Here is a 20,488-nt window from a genome sequence, read left to right as displayed (position 1 = left end):
GTATCCAGAAATTTCACTGGTACACAATCCCACTATTTTTGGGGTCACCCAAAGAATAGTGCATGTAGTTGCATGAGTTGCATTGGGTACTAGTTTGCTTCTGGGTCCAATTCAAGATGTTAGCTATGCTCTTTAAAGCCCTACATGGCTCAGGGCCATGTTACTTATGAAACTGTCTTCATGTTGCTATATCAGCCCATCCCACCCATGAAGCACGGCAGGTGCGTTGCAGGTTCTGTCAACCAAAGAATTCCAACTGGCAAGGTCCAGGAGGAAAACCTTCTCTGCCATTGTTCCTGGAATGTGGAACATTTTCTGCCTGAGGTGAGGTGGGCACCCAGTCTCTTGGCCTTCCATGAATGTTTATAGTTCTATGGCCTTGCTCAGGGTGTCCAGAGGAACACACAACCATGGGGCTGATTAGTGCCCTGAAAGCTCTCTTTCCACCTCTTAATTATTTTTTTAAACATTCATTGCCTCTTTTACATTTTATGTATTGTTTTTGTGTTTTTAATATTTTATTGTACACTGCCAAGAGTTCTTCTATGAGAGAGATGGATGCTTCTTCTTAAAGATGATAAATAATAGGTTTAAGTGGTATTTCCTAGATTATATACATCAGTGAACCAGGGGTGGATTCCAACCAGCTGAACAACCGGTTCGCTTCATGTGAACTTCCACACTACAAACCATGAAAGGAGCAAATAAAACAGCTGAGGGGCAGCAATTCAATCTGCCACCACTGATCAGCTGGGCTTTGGAAGTAGAAATAAAGGTCTGTATAACCTGGGGGTGGGCAGGAGGGCCAACTTTCACGGAAAAAGAGAACCGGTTTGATCTCAGCTTGCAATCAGACCTAACAGTTCAGCCGAATGGGTCCAAACTGGTAGAAACCCAACACTGCAGCAGACCCCAAACTTTCGGGGATCAGGTTTTTGGAGAAAGGTTTTTCTGCACACCAGTGCCAGTCCATGTCCAGGGTTTGGGGATTCCTGATATACACTATTAGGGGAATATTAGCAACATGGGCAGTATCTACTCTACCTATTTTTTAAAATTAGTACAAACAGTTTTATCAAATCTTAATCACTAATAAATTAAGAAGCCCACAAACTTGGTTTCACCAAGTCTTCATTGGCAATTGTCCCAATCTTTTGCACTGGAATGACGTATACTAATGATATATATCAGAATTACTGGCTTTACTAAGACCAAAGGGGACTGCTCCATGACCCAGTATTACAGCACTTATTTTTTTAATTGTCAATAAAAGTGGTGTGGTCATTATGTTGGAAAAATCACTCATAGCTTAATCAGGGCAATTTATTTGAAAGACGTTTTCTTTCTTTCTTTCTTTAGAATTACTCATCAGTAACCTTAGAAACATTTTTAATAATATAATCCTTTGATTGTTTTTAAGTAACTTCATTAATCCCAAAAATTTATTTATATTTTTAACTACTAACAGAGCACAATTAAGATTGAGTGGTACCTAGCATTAGTTCTTTTTTAGATACAGAACATTCTCAATTGTGCTTTTGTTCTTCATATATTAGTTGAACTCCCACTTCTTAGAAACAACTACCCTTATATTGAACTTAATAACACATTCAAGATTCCGATGACTAGTTTTCATGAAATCTCCCAAAGTGGGTTTATCAACTTCCAAGCAGCTATAAAACTTTCCCATTTAAATGGGACTATAGTATCATTAACCTTTCTTCCTTCACTAGGTTTGGTGCCCAGATATAGTGAGAAAACTGACTTCATAATTTCTTCATTATTAATGGTGTTTCTGAGTGATATTCATCTGGGTACTTAGCAGGGATGAAATCCTCCCAGTTCAGCCTGGTTCGGCCAAACCGGTAGGGATTATTGTTCCTGGTTCTGCGAACCAGTAGTAAAAAAAAGCTTCCAACAATCACATGGCTCAGCTGTGACCTGCACAATTGTTGGATCCTCTTTGTTTCACTTTTTAAAGCATTTTTACTACCTATTTGCCCAAACCAGTAGTAAAAAATGCTTTAAAAAGTGGAGTGAAATGGTTCTGACGATCACACAGATCAGCTGTGAGCCGTGCAATCATTGGAAACATTTTTTTTTACTTTTTAAAGCATTTTTTCCCTGCTGGTTCGGGTGGATAGACAGAGAAAAATGCTTTAAAAGGGGGGGGGGGAGCTTCCAACAATCATGCGGCTCACAGCTACGCAGTGTGATCATCGGAAGCTTTTCCCCTCACTTTTAAAAGCATTTTTTCCTGCCTATTCACCCGAACCAGTGGGAAAAAAATGTTTTAAAAAGTGAAAAAAAGTTGGCCACGCCTACCCAGTCACATGGCCTCCCACCAAGCCAAGCCCACAGGGCAAAAAAATTAAATTTCACCACTGGTTTTTAGTGTGGAAAAAACTTGAGAGTTATCCTTGAGACATACGCCTTGCTGAAAGATAGCCAACATGCTCACAAAGGGAAGTCCAATTAATCTACATGAATATTTTAAAGGTATTAATAAACATGTAATAAGGATGAGCCAGTAGACATTATCTACTAAGGATTTTTTTAAAAAAAGTTTGATAACACTATCAAATATTTCTCAGTGAGTTTAAGAACCATGGAATAAAAGGGTAGGTTTTCTTGTGTATAAACATCAAGATAAATTGATGGCTAAATGCCAGGTCTGTGGTTCACAAAGCTCCCCTTGTCTGGGACCTAATTTTAGACGAGGGGGCAGACCTGGCATGTATTACTGAAACCTGGCTGGGCCCGGAGGGAGGAGTCCCCCTCACTGAAATGTGCCCAGAAGGATTTCAGGTGCTTCATCAGCCACGACCCCAGAGAAGGGGGGGGGTGGCTGTCATCGTCCAAAGGTCTTTAGTTCCTTGTAGGATCTCTGCTTCAGAGCTTGTCGGGTGTGAGTCCCTGCTGATGAAGTTGGACCTTGGTGGTCAAGTGGGTTTGTTGCTAACATACCTACCTCCCAACAGCGTTGCAACAGCCCTCCCCTCGCTCCTCGAGTCAGTAGCCGAGTTGGCGGTAGAGTTCCCCAGGCTTATGGTTCTGGGGGATTTCAACCTGCCTACACTTGGTGAACACTCTGACAGGGCGCAGGAGTTCATGGCTTCCATGACAGCCATGGACTTGACCCAAGTAATTCGGGGTTCGACTCATTCAGCGAGTCGCACGCTTGACCTCGTATTCCTTTGAGAGCAGTGGAGATGTGATCTAGAGTTGAAGGGCATTAAGACCTTGCCCTTGTCATGGTCTGATCACTTCCTACTGAGGCTTGACTTTCGGAAACCAATCCCCCACTGTAGGGAGGGGGAACCGATTAGGTGGTTCCGCCCCAGGCGCCTGATGGACTCTATGGGATTTCAGACGGCGCTTGGAGAAATACCTGACACTATCGTCCACAATCTGGTGGAGTCTTTAGTCACTGCCTGGAATACAGTGGTGGCAGAGGCTCTAAACCGGATTATGCCTTTGCAACCTCTCCGAGGCAGCGGATCCAGGAGGGCCCCTTGGTTTACCGAGGAACTCCGGGAGATGAAGTGCCAAAAGAGACGCCTAGAGCGCCGCTGGAGGGCCAGTAAATCTGAGTCAGACCGAGCACTGATGAGAGCCTTTATCAGAGCCTATCTCGTGGCAATACGAGCGGCGAAATGTTCGCATTTTGCCGCCCTTATTGCATCCGCTGAATCGCGTCCAGCCGCCTTGTTTAGAATAACCCGCTTCCTCTTGAAAGGGAGGGATGCAGATGACCCTTTACAAGGTAGAGCTGAGGAATTTGTTCAGTATTTAATGGATAAAGTAGCTCGGATTCGGACAGACCTCGACTCCAATTGCACGGTATCAGCCGAGGTACCGGGGGAAGGTCTTGAACATACTTTATGGATTGAGTTTCAACTTGCTTCTCCTGAGGAAGTGGACAAGGCCATGGGAGCGGTGAGTGCCTCCACTTGTATACTGGACCCGTGCCCCTCCTGGCTGGTCTCGACCAGCAGGGAGGTGACACGTGGCTGGATCCGGACGATAATTAACACCTATAGCAGTTAGCCTTATATACCGCTTCATAGGGCTTTCAGCCCTCTCTAAGCGGTTTACAGAGTCAGCATATTGCCCCCAACAACAATCCGGGTCCTCATTTTACCCACCTCGGAAGGATGGAAGGCTGAGTCAACCTTGAGCCGGTGAGATTTGAACAGCCGAACTGCAGAACTGCAGTCAGCTGAAGTAGCCTGCAGTGCTGCATTTAACCACTGCGCCACCTCACCTCTCTCCGGGAGGGAATTTTCCTGTCTCTCCTAAAGGACGCGGTGGTGAGACCCCTCCTGAAGAAACCATCTCTGGATCCAGCCATTTTGAGCAACTATTGTCCAGTCTCCAACCTTTCCTTTGTTGGGAAGGTTGTTGAGAAAGTGGTGGCCTCTCAACTCCGACGGTCCTTGGATGAAACCGATTATCTGGATCCCTTTCAGTCGGGCTTCAGGCCTGGTTATAGCATTGAAACTGCTTTGGTCGCGCTGATCGATGATCTCTGGCGAGCCAGGGATAGGGGTCACCCCTCTATCCTTGTGCTCCTTGACCTCTCAGCGGCCTTCGATACCATTGACCATGGTATCCTTCTGCGACGGTTGCGGGAGGTGGGAGTGGGAGGCACCGTCTTCTGGTGGTTCTCCTCCTACCTCTCGGACAGGTCACAGTCGGTGTTGGTCGGAGGGCAGAGGTCGACCCCAGGGCCCCTCAACTATGGGGTGATGCAGGGTTCGGTCCTGTCCCCCCTCCTAGTTAACATCTACATGAAGCCGCTGGGTGAGATCATACGCCAGCACAGGATTAAATACCACCAATATGCGGACGATACACAGTTGTATCTGTCCGCCCCGTGCCAACTCAGCGAAGCAGTAGAAGTAATGTGCCAGTGCCTGGAGGCTGTTAGGGTCTGGATGGGAGCAAACAAGTTGGCACTCAATCCAGACAAGACCGAGTGGCTTCTGATGTTCCCTCCCAAAGATTGGCCAAGTATTCCATCTCTCAGGCTGGGGGGTGAAATTATACGCCCCTCAGAGAGGGTCCGCAATTTGGGAGTCCTCCTGGATCCCCAGCTGACTTTAGAACACCATTTGTCGGCTGTGACCAGGGGGACCTTTGCCCAGGTTCGCCTGGTGCACCAATTGCGACCCTACCTGGACCGGGAGGCCCTTCAGACAGTCATTCACGCCCTTGTGACCTCAAGACTGGATTACTGTAACCTACATGGGGCTGCCCTTGAAGTGTGTTTGAAAACTTCAGTTAGTCCAGAACGCAGCTGCACGAGCGATTGTGGGTGCACCCAGGTACACCCACGTCACACCTATCCTCCGCGAGCTGCACTGGCTACCCATTAGTCTCCGGACCCGCTTCAAGGTGCTGGTCGTCACCTATAAAGCCCTACATGGCATCGGACCTGGGTATCTGAGAGACTGCCTCCTGCCGATTACCTCCCATAGACCGATCAGATCTCACAGGTTAGGTCACCTCCGGATTCCATCTGCCAGCCAATGTCGGCTCCCCGGAGGAGAGCCTTCTCTGTTGCAGCTCCAGCCCTCTGGAATGACTTCCCCATGGAGATCCGGACCCTTACTACCCTCCCAGCCTTCCGCAAAGCCACCAAGTCCTGGCTACTCCAGCAGGCCGGGGGGCTTGTGAAATATCCAGCCCCACGGTAACTGTGAATGTTGCGTATTTTAAAGTGTTGTTTTGTTTATTTATCCCCTTCCCTTGTTTATTGTAAGCCGCCCGGAGTCCTTCGGGAGTGGGCAGCATACAAGACCAATAAACTCAAACTCAATTATATAAAACAATATGGAGGAATAAATGGATATTTCTCACAATGGAGCATATAACTAGTAGGATCCCCCAGGTTCTGTTCTAGGAATGATGCCTTTTAAAATATTAAAATATGATTTGTAAAATGTTTATAAAAGAATTGACTGAGAATACTATGTTTCCCTGAAAATATGACATGTCCTGATACTAAGCCCAATTGGGCTCTTCAGCACATGGGTTAAAATACCGCCCCCCCCACAAATCTATTTAAACGCATGCACGATGAGAGACAGCAGGATTTTCGGAATTTCGCCAAATCTGAAAGGTAGGGATAATGCAGGGTGAGTGGGGGACGTGAGTGAAGAGAAAGGAAAGTGTTGTGGTTTTTTTTTTTCCATGGGTTTAAATGTGTCACGTTTTGCACCCAGGTCTCCTTCATCCCCGTGTTGGATGGTTGCAACAACTTGGCAGTGGAGTTCAGGTGGGCACAGCCTCTTGGTTGCCTTCCACTTCCTCTAGGTGGGAGAAGTGTGGGAGGAAACTTGCCCACAAAAGTTGGCAGGGCTCCAGAGAAGCGACACTTCCCATCCCATTACATGTCACCCAGTGCTCATGCAGAAGAAGTCCAGCAAAGGAAACCCAACAACCCTGCCACCCACCCCACTCACCCCTCTATCTCTCTCGCCCTCTCCATGTGGCCCCTAAACTTCTCAACACCTGGCAAAGCCCACCCCCAGTGGGTATGGTGCCTTCTTTTGGCAGCTGGGCTGCCTTTCTACCTTTTTGTTAAGCATGCCCAAACAGCCAAATGGGTATGCTCAGGGGTGGCCGCCAAAGTTGCTTTCCCTTCCCTTTCCTCCCGGCACCTTTTGGAAAGTGCTGCTGCCACTGAGGGAGAGGGGGAGGAAAGGAGGAGGAGGAGGCTGCACGAGTAAGGAAGCTTGGAGGTTAAACAAGGAGGGGAGTCATAGCCCTCCTTCCCTCTTTTTCTTCAGCAGTCTCCTCCCCCCACTCCCATCCCAAGCATCCAACCTGCCTCATCTCCGCTCTGTCCAGCTAGCGCGGCTCTGCTTTTTGCAAAGAAAAGAAAAGGAGGAAAATGCCAAGAAATGTGCCTTACAGGATATCGAATATTCCATTAAGCTGCGCCCTCTCCCCACTTCCTTCGCCTTCATCTTCTGTCCTTCTCTCTCTCTCTCTCTCTCTCTCTCTCTCTCTCTCTGATGAGCCCCACTGAGTTCAAGCCGTCACAGCCAGCCAGCCTCACTCACTCATTCGGAGGCCCCAGTTTTCAGAAACTGAAGCAGAGTCTTGTGCCCAACCCATCCCCTGTGCCCTCCCACCCGATATGGCCATGGCCATATTTGGGGGGGTCAAAAGAAAATAGGACCCTGTCTTATTTTGGGGGAGTGAAGTTGGTGAAAACACTAAATTGTTCAGAGTGATATAAAAACCATAATAAATTGAAAAGAATTTAAGAACAATCTCTGCAGACTAACAGTTATTCTACATGAGCAAGTATGAAGCAGTGGTGGGATTCAATTTTTTTTACTAGCGGTTCTGTGGGTGTGATTTGGTGGGTGTGGCTTGGTGGGCATGACAGAGGAAAGACACTGTAAAATCTCCATTTTCTCCTGATCAGCTGGGATTCGTGAGGCAGAGAATAGATGGGGCGGAACCAGTCAGAGGTAGTATTTACAGGTTCTCCAAACTTCTGAACCTGCTAAATATCACCTCTGGAATGAAGTGACACACACAATGGTGCCAAGCAACCTAACTATTCATGCAAACTGATGGGATCAGCGGTAATTTGGTGTATAAAGACAGCTGCAATAATGAAAACTAGTTAAATGAAGATGTAAACCCAGTGTCCAACCACGCTGAAAGGGGGAAGAAAAAAATAACAGCATGTTAGGAATAATAATAAAATTATAATGAAAACAGAGATTACTGTATATACTCGAGTATAAGCCTAGTTTTTCAGCCCACTTTTTGGGCTGAAAAAAGCCGCCTCGGCTTATACTCGAGTCAGTGAAAAATTTGCCCGAAATGGAGGAGAAAAAGGGGCGGGGTCATGCCGCTGGGTGACACTCGTGAATGGCCCAGTGCCCCTGTGAGTTTCCCCTCCCTCTGTGTCAGTTTGCCGCGCAGCGCGCACCGCACCATCCCCCCTCCTCACGTTCTAATGTAATGCAGGGCTGTCTTACGATTCCCCTTCCTCCCCCTCCTGCCGCTCTGCAACGATGTCCCACCTCCTCCTTGTTATGGCAAGCAGCCACATAGCGATGTCCCACCTCCTCTGGTACAGTGATCCAATGATAGGAATCACTGTGCCGTGTGTCATATGAGGCGGGACATCGCTCCCGCGGCTGCACGGGACATCATCATCACAGCGGGACATCAGCATCATGAGGTGAGTGAAGTATTTCATTGAATACACCGCTAGTTTACTGTTTTTCTTTGAAATAAATATTCAAAAACATTATTGGTATCTATTTTTATTTTTGAAATTTACCAGTAGCTGCTGCATTTCCCACCCTAGGCTTATACTCGAGTCAATAACTTTTCCAGTTTTTTGTGGTAAAATTAGGTGCCTCGGCTTATATTCGGGTCGGCCTATACTCGAGTATATACGGTACAATTTCAAAATGCCCTAATATCAATCAATCATATGACATCTGGAATTTTGCAAGCGATACCCTTAATCAGTTTTTGCTTGGATATTTCCAGTGATATTTTTACAAGTAATATTTTACAATCAGCAGCACCTTCTAATTTATCTGTTCCTACAGCAGACTACAACTAATGAGAGTGCAAAATGCATGAAACAGGAGTAGTAATCTATGAAATACTTCTGTTCCTCCTAATTTCTTTTTCTTTCTTGACTCTGTTCTAATTACTGATATCTCAATTAACAAAGAACTAGTAATGCAATAATTTTGTAGCACACAAAAACATAATTATGCCATAAGTTTGACTATCAATTATATCAAGTTGTTGTTGAGGCTTTTTCAATTTTAAGTACTTATTTTCTTGGTTGCTTCAACTTTTATGATAGCAAAAAACAACAACAACAAAAAAACAACCCCACACCAAAAACTGTAAAACTCCAATTAAAAATTCTGTTTCTAATTTGGAAAGCCTGGCAGCTATTTGAAGATTTTGTGTAGTCTAAGAAAAGCAGAATCACAATATACATTTTTCAAATTCTAACAGCCAACACTATTTTGCTTTAAAAAGACTGTCATTATTTAGAAGATGTATTTCTCAGGATGATTTATGAGGTTAAAAAGAATTTCCACTCCTCTAATTTATAAGTTATACGTTTGGATATTACTTTTTTTTTTGTCTGAGATCATTTTATCTTAACTTTGTTACCTGGCAATTTCATTGGCAGACATAGAAGAGATTTATTTTTGTGGGGTGGTCCATCGCTTGTGTTTGCCAAGAGGCACATCCAGTCTGCCTGAATTCCAGAAGTGATCCACATTTTGCTACCATTTATCACATAGTCGTCACCTTTTCTTACAGCTTTGGTCTTGATGCCTATGCAAACAAGGGGAAAAAATGTTATGCAATGTGAAGAGTCCAACTACACGAAGTGATGATGGTGCAGTGAGCAGTCTTTATGAATGGTCCTTAAAGTTCCGGCTGTCATAGTGCCCCAATGGTCCTGTGATTCAGATTGGAGTACTTGGCAACTGGCTCCCATTTATGAAATTGCAGTGTTCTATGGTCATGTGATTGCAATCCCCTCTGACTTGCCACATGCATTTGGCAACTTGGCAGCTGGCACTTGGAAATGGCTCACATTTATCACAGTTACAGGTAAATGTGAGCCATTTCCACAAGCAAAGTCAAAGTGGAAGCTAGCTGTGAGGATCATAGGTTGCTCTAAAGATTCCCCCCCCCATCCCCAGTCTCCCTACACTTGTGCTCCTTCTGCACCACCCATTCTTCACCTTTTCTGTTCTCACATCCTGCAGTGCCATCCACTCCCCAGCATTCTTGCATTTGTCTGCAGCTTCTGCCTTGCCTGCCAAGCCCTCTTCTGGTTTCCCCCAAGTTGCACACAGCCTCTCCCAGGCTTCTCAGGGCTTCCCTCATGAGCCTGCATCCCACACATTCTGCAGCAGGCCCATGACCCCTGCTGCTTTCCAGTTAGTAATAACAATAGCAATGGCAGTCAGCAGAATTACCTGCAATACTGCATTTTAACCACTGCGCCACCACGGCTCACCCATCTTAGTTGACAACAACTACAAGTGTTAGGATTGTTCTCACTAAGCAGTGAAATCATATGATGGCATGCTTTATGCCATCTATATCATTCCCAAATTCAATTGCTGTCTTAACACAAGTACCACCAATGTATTTTATAGATGTATTTTATATACATCGGAAAAGATGGATTTAACCTTTAAAATGAATCTCAATCTCTCTCTCTCTTCCTGTTCCCCCCCTCTCTCACACACACTCACCCAGTTTTTTTAATCCTAATTTATTTTATGAACATAGAGATATTTGAAATTACCTGACACCAATTCAGGGCAATTAGCCAATTCAATGTAGTGGTTCTTTTGCCTACTCCAACCTCCTTTGAACCCTTTAATGCTTTATTTCTCCCTATTGCCCTATTTTTATTCACTAAATATTGGTCTTAATGCAGACAATAATGATCATTATATTTTCACTGCTTCACAAAGAGACATTAGTTCTGAAGTTCCACAAATATTTAAGGGAATTGTGGTCCATAAAGAAAGATGGGAAAGTGTTATTTTAATTGTTTGATTTTAATCGTTGTTAAGGTGGAAACGATAAACCCTATAGATTAGTAAAATGAGGGATGTCTAAGAAGAGAAAATAAAAGTGGCTTTATTTAATAGCATATTGGAATTTCCTAGTTATTTAAGCTAGTGGGGAGATAATATCTGTAGTTCAGGATTGAACTATCAAGTCCTTGGTGCTCTCTGAGTTTGGTTGTTTGCTCACAGATGTTTTGTTACAAGACTAGATACAACTTTACAAATCGTCCGTAGGTTGTCTAATAATAAAACATCTGTAATCTCAGAGAACACCAAGGACTCCATAGGAGGAAAATTAATACTAGCACGCAAATTCAATCAAATTGTAATAAAACAAGGCATCTTTCCCTACCTGCTGTTGATCAGTTCAGATCTAAGGAGGAGCCAACGTCGCAACAATACAACGTGCGGTCTCGACAGTCCGAGACCGCCACTGACACTTTTGCTGCTGGACGGTCCAGCAGGACCTAAACCGTCCCAGAGAGACGATGAACAGAAAGACAAAGCCTTGCTGGTCTCAGGGACACCGCAAAGTCCCTGATTGACCCAAGGGAAGTGCTTCAAGCCGGCGGCAAACAGGCAGCCCCTAGGCTGACAAAGTTGGAGAGGGGTGTGGAAGGAAGGAAGTGAAAGTGAGTCCATCGGGTGAGGTTTTTTTTACTTTGAGAAAGATTGTCCAAAAAAACTTTTAAAAAAAAGATAAATTAGTCCTTTAAGCAAAAGTTCATTTGTTAACATATAATTAACTATAATAATAATGAAATAATAACCTTAATTAGTAAAAAATAACTTGGATATAAATTATAATTTGGGACTTAGGGAAAAGTCCTATAAATTTTATTAATAAATTTTTGTTTAGAGCTTGCTATAAAGGTATAATTCCTTTTGGGTTTGATGAGAGGAGAGATGATATAAATAGTAAATAATTTTTAGTCAACTACAATAATAACAAGGACATGTTAATGGATAATGTTTAATTGTGTGTGTGTGTGTGCGTGTGTGTGTGTGTTGTACTAGTAAAAGCAAATTGGATATAAGCTTTAAACTGTGAATTGGGGGGGGAAAGGGGGGAAATGCTTATATATTTTACTAACTGAATTTGTTTCAGAATATGTCATAAAGATTGGAGGTTTATTGAAACTGCGAATGAATGTCCATAGGTGGCTGCATCTTTAAATACAAATGATTTTAGATAAAAACATGTTTAAGTAATTGTAATTAAATGAGAATTGTGGTACAGTGATAGTAAAATACATATTTTTTTTGTTTGATTTAAAATGTATAATTCAATCTATTATGGTTTTCTAAGGTGGCTCAGTGTCTAAGACACTGAGCTTATCAATAAGAAAGGTTGGCAATTTGGGGGCTCAAATCCCTAGTGCTACGTAATGGAGTGAGCTCCCATTACTTGTCCCAACTTCTGCCAACCTAGCAGTTTGAAAGCACGTAAAAAAGGCAAGTAGAAAAATAGGAACTATCTTTGGTGGGAAGATAAGTGTACCATGAGCCTTTGGCGTTTAGTCATGCTGGCCACATGACCATGGAGAAGTTTTCGGACAACACTGTCTCTTCAACTTTGAAATGGAGATGAGCACTGTCCCCTAGAGTTCCCTGAGGGGAACTTTACCTTAACCTATTATGGTTTTATTCTTGCTCACCACTTAAGAGTTCTTAATGTGTATGCTAAATAAATAGCCACATAAATTTGTAAAATAAATAGTCAATAATCCGTTGTAAATGTAAATTGTAAATTTTATACTGAGTTATACTTACTTGCAACATCTGAACCTGCCCCAGATTCACTTACTCCTATGCAAGCCACAACATCTCCAGCTATTGTTGGAGCAAGAAATTCTTTCTTCAGCTCATCTGTACCAAATCTGCAATGATGACAAAGTCAAACACTTTTACCACGGTTCTTTTGTGTGATTTCTGAAAGCAAGATCAACTACAGGAGTATTTCACAACCCTTTTTAAGAGGAAATTTACGTATAACTTTTAAAATAAAGAACGGGAAGCAAAGCATGAGATAAAATAACTTATAAATCTGTCTTTCCAGCAGAACTTGAGCAAAATAATTCATGGAAAAAACAACTTTGTATCATTTGGCAGCAAAAGCTAGCAAGGCAAATGATCAAATATAACAGTTTCTAAGAAAGAAGAAGTCCCTCAATCATCAGATGCTTAGGGTGTGACCTATTTTTTATTACTGTTGTTTGTACAAGCAAACCAAAGACACCACAAACAAACAAAAAACATGTTTTTGGTCAAAAATTTTTTGGAGAAGACAGGTTGGAGAAAGTCTATGGAGATTCTCAGTCATCCAGGTCATGGCTGTCTCAAAGATGCCTCCCCCCTACTGACCCCATCCAAGTCTGAAGAAGCTTCTTGGATAAGAAGCGAAACATCTTCAAAGAAAAACCAGAAAGTCGAGTTGCCTCTTGAAAAAGCTCCTTTGGGACAGGTTTACTTAAATTGTACCTATACAGAATGTTCATAATTGAACACCCGTTTTCCTCTTTCAATGCATAGTAGATAGAATATAGATCTTATCTGCATGAAATTGGTGTGATACTTCACTTGGTCCTCTTTTTGCTCTGGCCTTGTCTTAAATGACATTTTTTCCATCCTAAACATAATACATTTCTCTCAAGAATAAGACTACTGACCATGGAAAGTTTTTCTAGAAACTGAGCATTGACCTATCCTTCAGCATGGAACCCCCAAATATCCTAGCATTGCATCTCCCAATAGTAATATCATTTGAAAAAAATTCTGTACTGAATGCTGATTGCCCCTTTTGGTTTCTCTTCTCCCCCCTGTCCCCCCCCCCCCCCGGCTCTCTCTCTGCACCTGAATTTTGGGTGGCTCTTTTTTTTTTTCAAATGTTCAGAGTTTTTTCCCTGGGTTGCTTTTTGTTTGTTTGTTTTTTAGTTTCCACCATCACTACGCACATTATTTAACCTTAAAAACTAATTCTAAATTACATTGTTCTTTAATTTTAAAAAAACAAACTAGTTAAAATAGGATGGACAGCCAGCACTGATTTGTGAAATCAACAGGTAGACTGCGTTATACAGATAGTCCTTGACTTATTACTATTTGTTCAGCGATCATTCAACGGTGTTAAACAAAGTGACTTACAAGCTTTGCCTGAGGTTATGGCTGTTGTAGCCTCCCTGCACTCATGTGATCAAAATTCAGGCAGTTGGCAGCCCACATGTACTTATAACCACAGCGATACTGCAATTCCCACATATCTCCACCCACTCACTCTTCCCAGCTATAACCTTTTGGCCTCCTGGGCTCTGCTTTTCCAAAGTATCTTCTTGTCCTCTTGATCCCACTGCTGACAAGGCATATCTAGCTTGGCTGCTGGTATGAGGCTGGTTTCATGAAAAGAAAGGAAGGAAGGAAGGAAGGAAGGAAGGAAGGAAGGAAGGAAGGAAGGAGTCCCTGAACTGCAGTACAGCACACTTGTAGGCTAGGCTGGGACTGGCTTTGTGTTGCAAAAAAGAAAATAAACAAGGGAAAATAAACCACTGAGAACACACCAAAACTCCCTTTGCAAATAACTCCTGGGAGGGAGGGGAAGATAGGTGGGGGGGGGAGCAGGAAGCAATGCCATGTTTTATTGGGGTTGGGGATGATGATAGATTAATCCTAGATTTGGCTGCAGTGGGTCCTCGGCAATGATCAGCAGAATTTACTTAATGACAGCAACAGGAATTGCTAGGATTGCATTGCTAATCAATACATGATAACTCATTTTATGACCACATAGCTTAGCAACCAAAATCCAGTCCTAACTGTGGTCATAAGTTAAAGACTATCTATATAGGGCCTGAGCAAACAGTATGACTCCACTTAATACTATGTTGTAAATAAGTAATTTCAACTTAGATAGACCTCGAGGGCAAATTTCTGTATTAGATTCTATAACTAAAATAGTGTACATTTGTTTGTGTGTGCTACTTTGAGTTGCAAAATGTGCTAATGCTTAATGAGCCAGTTTGCATGAAACAGCTATTGGAATCGAATTGAAATCAAGACAGGGATAGGGGGCATTAGCTTTCTATGTTTGTATATTGGATTTGTATCCATATAAGCTGCCTAGAATCACTGAGAGGGTATCTCCCGGGGTATATCTATTATATTAGAAAGTTATAGCTTTAGCCTGGTAAGATTCTGTCTATTAAGTGTAAGCAAATATAAAGATCTAGACTCATTTGGATCTCAATGTGCTGTCTTTGGGCTTGGTCCTGACAGAATTTGAAGAAGCAGGTTAGGAAAAGTATTGATGCACTTGAATTATGGTGTTGGAGAAGATGTCTTGAGAACATCATGGACAGCCAAGAAAACAAACAAATAAATCATAGAACAAATCAATCTTGAGTTCCCATTCTAGGCACAAATTACTAGGCATTGACTTGATGGCACATAATAAATCAACCAAATCTCTGTAGCTCACAGATTGACATGATTAGAATATTAAAGGCTACTATGTCCACACACTTGTTTTTTTTTTAAAAAAAATCTAATTGTGAACAAAATACGGGCACCTTCAGCTATTATTTATATATTTAGAAATTATTTATTTATATAGTTACCCAATTCAAACATGAGTGTAAACCGTATTCAAAATCATAAAACAAAAATAGAGAAGAAAAATCAGTATTATTATTGAATAGAAAATGGTCTGCTTCATATATAAGCCTCATCAGAGTATAGTTAGTTTAGCTAGGGGACTAGGTTGCAGGAGTTGGCAAATTGAACATTTTTTATCATACTCAAGAGCATGGGCTGCTACAGAGCACTGACAGTTGCTATGGAGAATGAAATCCCTGGGATAGTATACACTATAGTGGACCTTCTTGGGATAAAAAGTAGAGTAGAGTAGAGTAGAGTAGAGTAGAGTAGAGTAGAGTAGAGTAGAGTAGAGTAGAGTAGAGTAGAGTAGAATAGAATAGAATAGAATAGAATAGAATAGAATTCTTTATTGGTCAAGTTGATTGGACACACAAGGAATTTGTCTTTGTTGCATGAGCTCTCAGTGTACATAAAGTGACAAGATACATTTGTCAAGAATCATAAGGTACAACACTTAATGATAGTCCCAGAATACAAATAAGTAATCAGGAAAGAATCAATATAAATATAAATCGTAAGGATGCAAACCACCAAGTTACAGTTCTACAGTCATAAGTGGGAGGAGATGGGTGATAGGAAATATGAGAAGACTAATAGTAATAGTAATGCAGCCTTAGTGAATGGCTTGACAGTGGTGAGGAAATTATTTGGTTAGCAGAGTGATGGCGTTCGTGGAAAAATTGTTCTTGTTTCTAGTTGTCTTGGTGTGCAGTGTTCTACAGTGTTATTTTGAAGATAGGAATTGAAACATTTTATGTCCAGGATGCGAGGGGTCTGTAAATATTTTCACGGCCCTCTTTTTGACTCTTACAGTGTACAGGTCCTCAATGGAAGGTAGGTTGGCAGTAATTTTTTTTTCTGCAGTTCTGAATATCTTCTGAAGTGGTGTCTGTCTGGTTGGGTTGCAGAACCAAACCAGACAGTTATAGAGGTGCAGATGACAGACTCAATAATTCCTCTATAGAACTGTATCAGCAGCTCCTTGGGCAGTTTGAGCTTCCTGAATTAGCGCAGAAAGAACATTCTTTATTGTGCTTTGTTAATTACTTTTTTAATGTTAGGTGTCCATTTTAAGTCTTGAGATGTGGTAGAACCTAGAAATTTGAAGATCTGTACTGTTGATACTATGTTGTCTAGTATTGTAATAGGTGGTAGTATGGTAGGGTTTCTCCTAAAGTCTACCACCATTTCTAAGGTTTTGAGTGTGTTCAGTTCTAGATTGTTCCAGTCGCACCATGAGGCTAGTTGTTCAACCTCCCGTCTGTATGAAATTTCATCATTATCTCGAATGAGACCAATCACTGTTGTATCATTTGCAAACTTCAGTAGTTTAACAGATGTATCATTTGAGATGCAGTCATTGCTATATAGAGAGAAGTGGGGCGAGCACACAGTCCAGGGGGGTGGGCGCTCCTGTGCTAATTGTATGGGGATCTGATGTGATTTTACCTATCTTCACCTGCTGCTTCCTGTCTTTTAGGAAGTTTGTGATCCATGACTTAAAAGTGTGTTCAGGTACCGCTAGCTGATTTAGTTTAGTTAGAGGAATGTCCTGTATGATGGTATTGAATGCTGAACTAAAATCTACAAAGAGGACTCTTAAGTAGGTCTTTGGAGATTCAAGATTTGTAAGATGTAGTGCAGAGCCATATTAACAGCAGGAGTAACTAATGAATAACAGAATAATAAGAGTTGGGAGGGACCTTTTAAATCATCTAGTCCAGTAATGGTGAACCCTTTTTGGCTCACATGCCATAAGTGAGGGGAGCTCAGGGGTGTTGTGCATGTGTGTGCCGCATCCATAATGCAATGCACACATCCCCAGTTTTTGCATGCTTTATTCACCCTCCCCAGGCTTCAGAGGCTTTATAGGAACCTGGGCAGGGTGAAAACAGCCTCCCCGCCTCCCCACGAAGCCCTCCAGAGGTTTCAGGGACCTTCAGGAGCTTCCCTGAAGGCTCCAGAGGATTAACTACCCTACGAGCAAATGGTTTGCTTGTAGTGTAGTTTTTAGTCCTCCTGAGCCTTCAGAGAAGCCTCCTGAAGGTCCCTGAAGCCTCCGGAGGGCTTAAATTGATCATACGAGCAAACCAGAAGTCACAAATGGCTCCGCGTGCTACCTGTGGCACACGTTCCATAGGTTCACCATCCCGGATCTAGTCCAACTCCCTGACCAAGAAGGAGACTCTACACCATTTAAGATAGATGGCAGTCCAGTCTTTTCTTGAAAGCTTCCAGTGATGAAACACCCACAACTTCTGAAGACAAGCTGTTCCATTGGTTGATTGTTCTCACTGTCAGTAAATTTCTCCTTAATTCTAGGTTGAATCTCTCCTTGATCAGTTTCAATCCATTATTCCTGTCTGGCCTTCGGGTGCTTCAGAAAATAGCTTGACCCCCTCCTCTCTGGGGCAGCCCCTCAAATATTGCAAGACTGCTATCATGTCTCCCCTGCTCCTTGTATTCACTAGACTAGCCATGCTCAGTTCCTGTAACTGTAATGATTTCCCCTGTAATGACTTTTCCTTCTAGTTTCCACACTGCCTTTGTTTATGGGAATCTGGCAGGAAAGGTCCCCAATGGTGATCACATGACTGTGGCTATGATGTAATTACGAGTCAGGCACCCAAAGACCTGGATCTCTATCACATGACTGTGGGGATACTGTGACATCTGTAAGCAATACAGACTGGTTTTAAGTTCCTCTTGTTCAATACTATTGTAACTGAATGGTTGCTGAATGACAGATTGCAACCAGACTGATTGTTGTTTACTGATTAATGTTAAATTGCAGAGAAAAATTAAACATAATAAGATTGTTATCTGGATCACTTGCTACAGTTGTATTATATAAAGCTATAATTTTAATCTCCACAATGCCATAAATTGATTAGAGATCTGTCAGAAGCAATTAAATAGAGAACTCCATTATGCATATTTAAAGATATGGGGAAAATTTTACTTCAAAGATTTATCCAAAAAAGTCTTTATGGTGAGCAAAGGCACAAAAAAACTGTCCTCAATTCTCCAGATAAACTCATACATGGTAATATTCATTCAAATCAGAAAGGAAGTGAAGAAGACAAAACAACTTTCATAATATAGCTCTGGATTAAACGCATTCTAGGAAACATACACCCACAAACTCCCACAAAGACCCACACCCACACCCACAGAATTTAAAGTTATGACCACCCATCTTAAGCCAAACTTAAATAAAACATAAAACCATATATACAAGTATTAAACAGAAAGGAGAAAAAAATGGCCCATAGCTACACTTCCATGCAAAAATATTATAGAGCAGAGAAATTAAATTTAGAACAGCCCAGAAATGCACTGGTTTATAAATTTTCACTTTTACCAAGCAAATCAAAGCATAATACAAAAAAGTTTCAAATTTGTTAGAAGCTCATTAACCTCTGCAATGAAGCAATGTCAGCTACATGAATTTTTGAGTATCCTACCTGGAAATGCTAAAGAAGGAATCTGAGAGCTTTTGAATGCAAAACATCTGTTCTTTCACTGAACCATGTCTTCATTCCAAGGTAGAAAAGTACCGTGTTTCCCCGAAACTACGACATGTCCTGATAATAAGCCCATGCCATATTTTACTTGTGGGCAAAAATATACGCCCTTCCCTGATAAGCCCCCTGGACACCCCACCCACCCCAGCCAGGCAGAGCGACACTCACCAACCTAGCGATATCCCGAAGGCGCCAAGACGCAGGAGCCGGGGCAAAGGGGCTCACATTGTTTGCTGCTTACAAGATACCGCTAGGTTGGCGAGTGGCGCTGTGCCCAGCTGGAGTGGGCGCTTGCCAGGAGGCTGCTCTCACGAGCAACTGCCTGACAACCCCCCTTTCCATCCAGGCAGAATGCCACTCACCGACCCAGTAATATCCCAAAGGCGCTAATCTGCATGGCGCTCTGCCCGGCTGGAAAGGGAGGTTGCGGGAGCGCCTGTTCCTCCCCCAGCTCGTGTGCCTCCAAGCCTCACCATGCCCTAGCCCAGCTCTCCCTGTAGGACCAGGGTGCCGCCACCGCGCTGCCACCACCACCCCCATGCTCCGAGCATAACTGGCTTCCAAACTCCGGAGATCTGCTGCCAAGTCTTCTGGCAGCAGCCACTCTGGTACTATACTCTATGGTTGTGGGCTGGCTGTTGGAAGACTCTGGTGGGACAGCTGCTGCCTGAAGGCCTGCAAGGAGAGGAGAAGGAGCAGGACAATAACCAGCAGTCATAGCTGCCACACTACAGATGAGAAGTCTAAGCTGTCACCACTCTAGTGCAGGGCTCTCCATGATGCGAAGACATCAGGAGGAGAGAGATGCTTTGCAAAAGTCTTCACAAGAAATGAGACTTGCCCTTCCAAATGAGCAGCACAAGGGATGGTTCTATCTATATAACCAGGAGCAGAGTGCTCAAGACCCACCATTGTCAACAACTATTTATTCAGATACTTTAAGCCTTGATTTCCAAACTGAAGCCTTGTCTCTTTGCTGCTGGACCTAGACTGGCAAATGATCAAATGTGGGATAACAAAATTTCTCTGTAGACTTATTTTTTTTTTTAATATCTATTGCACAGAGCTAGATTTCAAACTATTTCACTTTTGTAGTCTTTTCCAAAATAGTAGAATCAGAAAAGAGTTCCAAATTCCAGTATTACCTAAAAAAAAAAACCTCACAAACTAAATGGGAAATTGGACTTGATGTCGTGAATGGTCTCTATTTCTGTGGCTCAATGGAAAAAATATGTTTTCCATTTTCCACCACAAATTTACCTTGTAAGAGCTGGTGTAGCCATACTGGTCTGTACCCCAATAGCCATGGGAATAGCCCCACAGCGAATCGCTCCAAATTCTTCTGCCATTGCTATAACATAGGAGAAATCCAAATTTAGGCCGCCATATTCTAAAAATAAAAAAAAACACATTATCATTACAAACTGATTTAAAGTTATGAATTCTAGAAACACATTCAACTTCTCTGCTTAACGTAACAAGTCCATTTTAATGAATTACCATGATGAATTACTGCTATCACCTATGGAATTAAAATGGTAGCACAATAGGTCTTTCAGAGAAAGATCAAGGCATGCTGAAGACACTCAGCCTTCCATCCTTCCGAGGTGGGTAAAATGAGGACCCAGATTGTTGGGGGCAATATGCTGACTCTCTGTAAACCGCTTAGAGAGGCCTGAAAGGCCTATGAAGCGGTATATAAGT

General features: G+C 42.6%; 1 protein-coding gene across 1 annotated transcript in view; it reads right to left on the bottom strand.

Annotated features, from left to right (window-relative positions):
• The window catches only part of LOC116522078 (probable acyl-CoA dehydrogenase 6), a 64,939-nt gene that overhangs the window by 11,853 nt on the left and 32,598 nt on the right, over positions 1-20,488 (bottom strand). Inside the window, exons 3-5 of the mRNA XM_032236677.1 lie at positions 20,045-20,174; positions 12,381-12,487; positions 9,181-9,348 (exon numbers count right to left, since the gene is read on the bottom strand). Of these exons, the coding sequence (XP_032092568.1) occupies positions 9,181-9,348; positions 12,381-12,487; positions 20,045-20,174 (405 nt within the window). The remainder of the gene's footprint in view (positions 1-9,180; positions 9,349-12,380; positions 12,488-20,044; positions 20,175-20,488) is intronic.

The sequence above is a fragment of the Thamnophis elegans genome, chromosome Z (genome assembly GCF_009769535.1).
Source record: "Thamnophis elegans isolate rThaEle1 chromosome Z, rThaEle1.pri, whole genome shotgun sequence".
In the NCBI taxonomy this organism is placed as follows: domain Eukaryota; kingdom Metazoa; phylum Chordata; class Lepidosauria; order Squamata; family Colubridae; genus Thamnophis; species Thamnophis elegans.
Note: the sequence above shows the minus strand (reverse complement) of the source record. Positions and strands in the feature narration are given on the sequence as shown.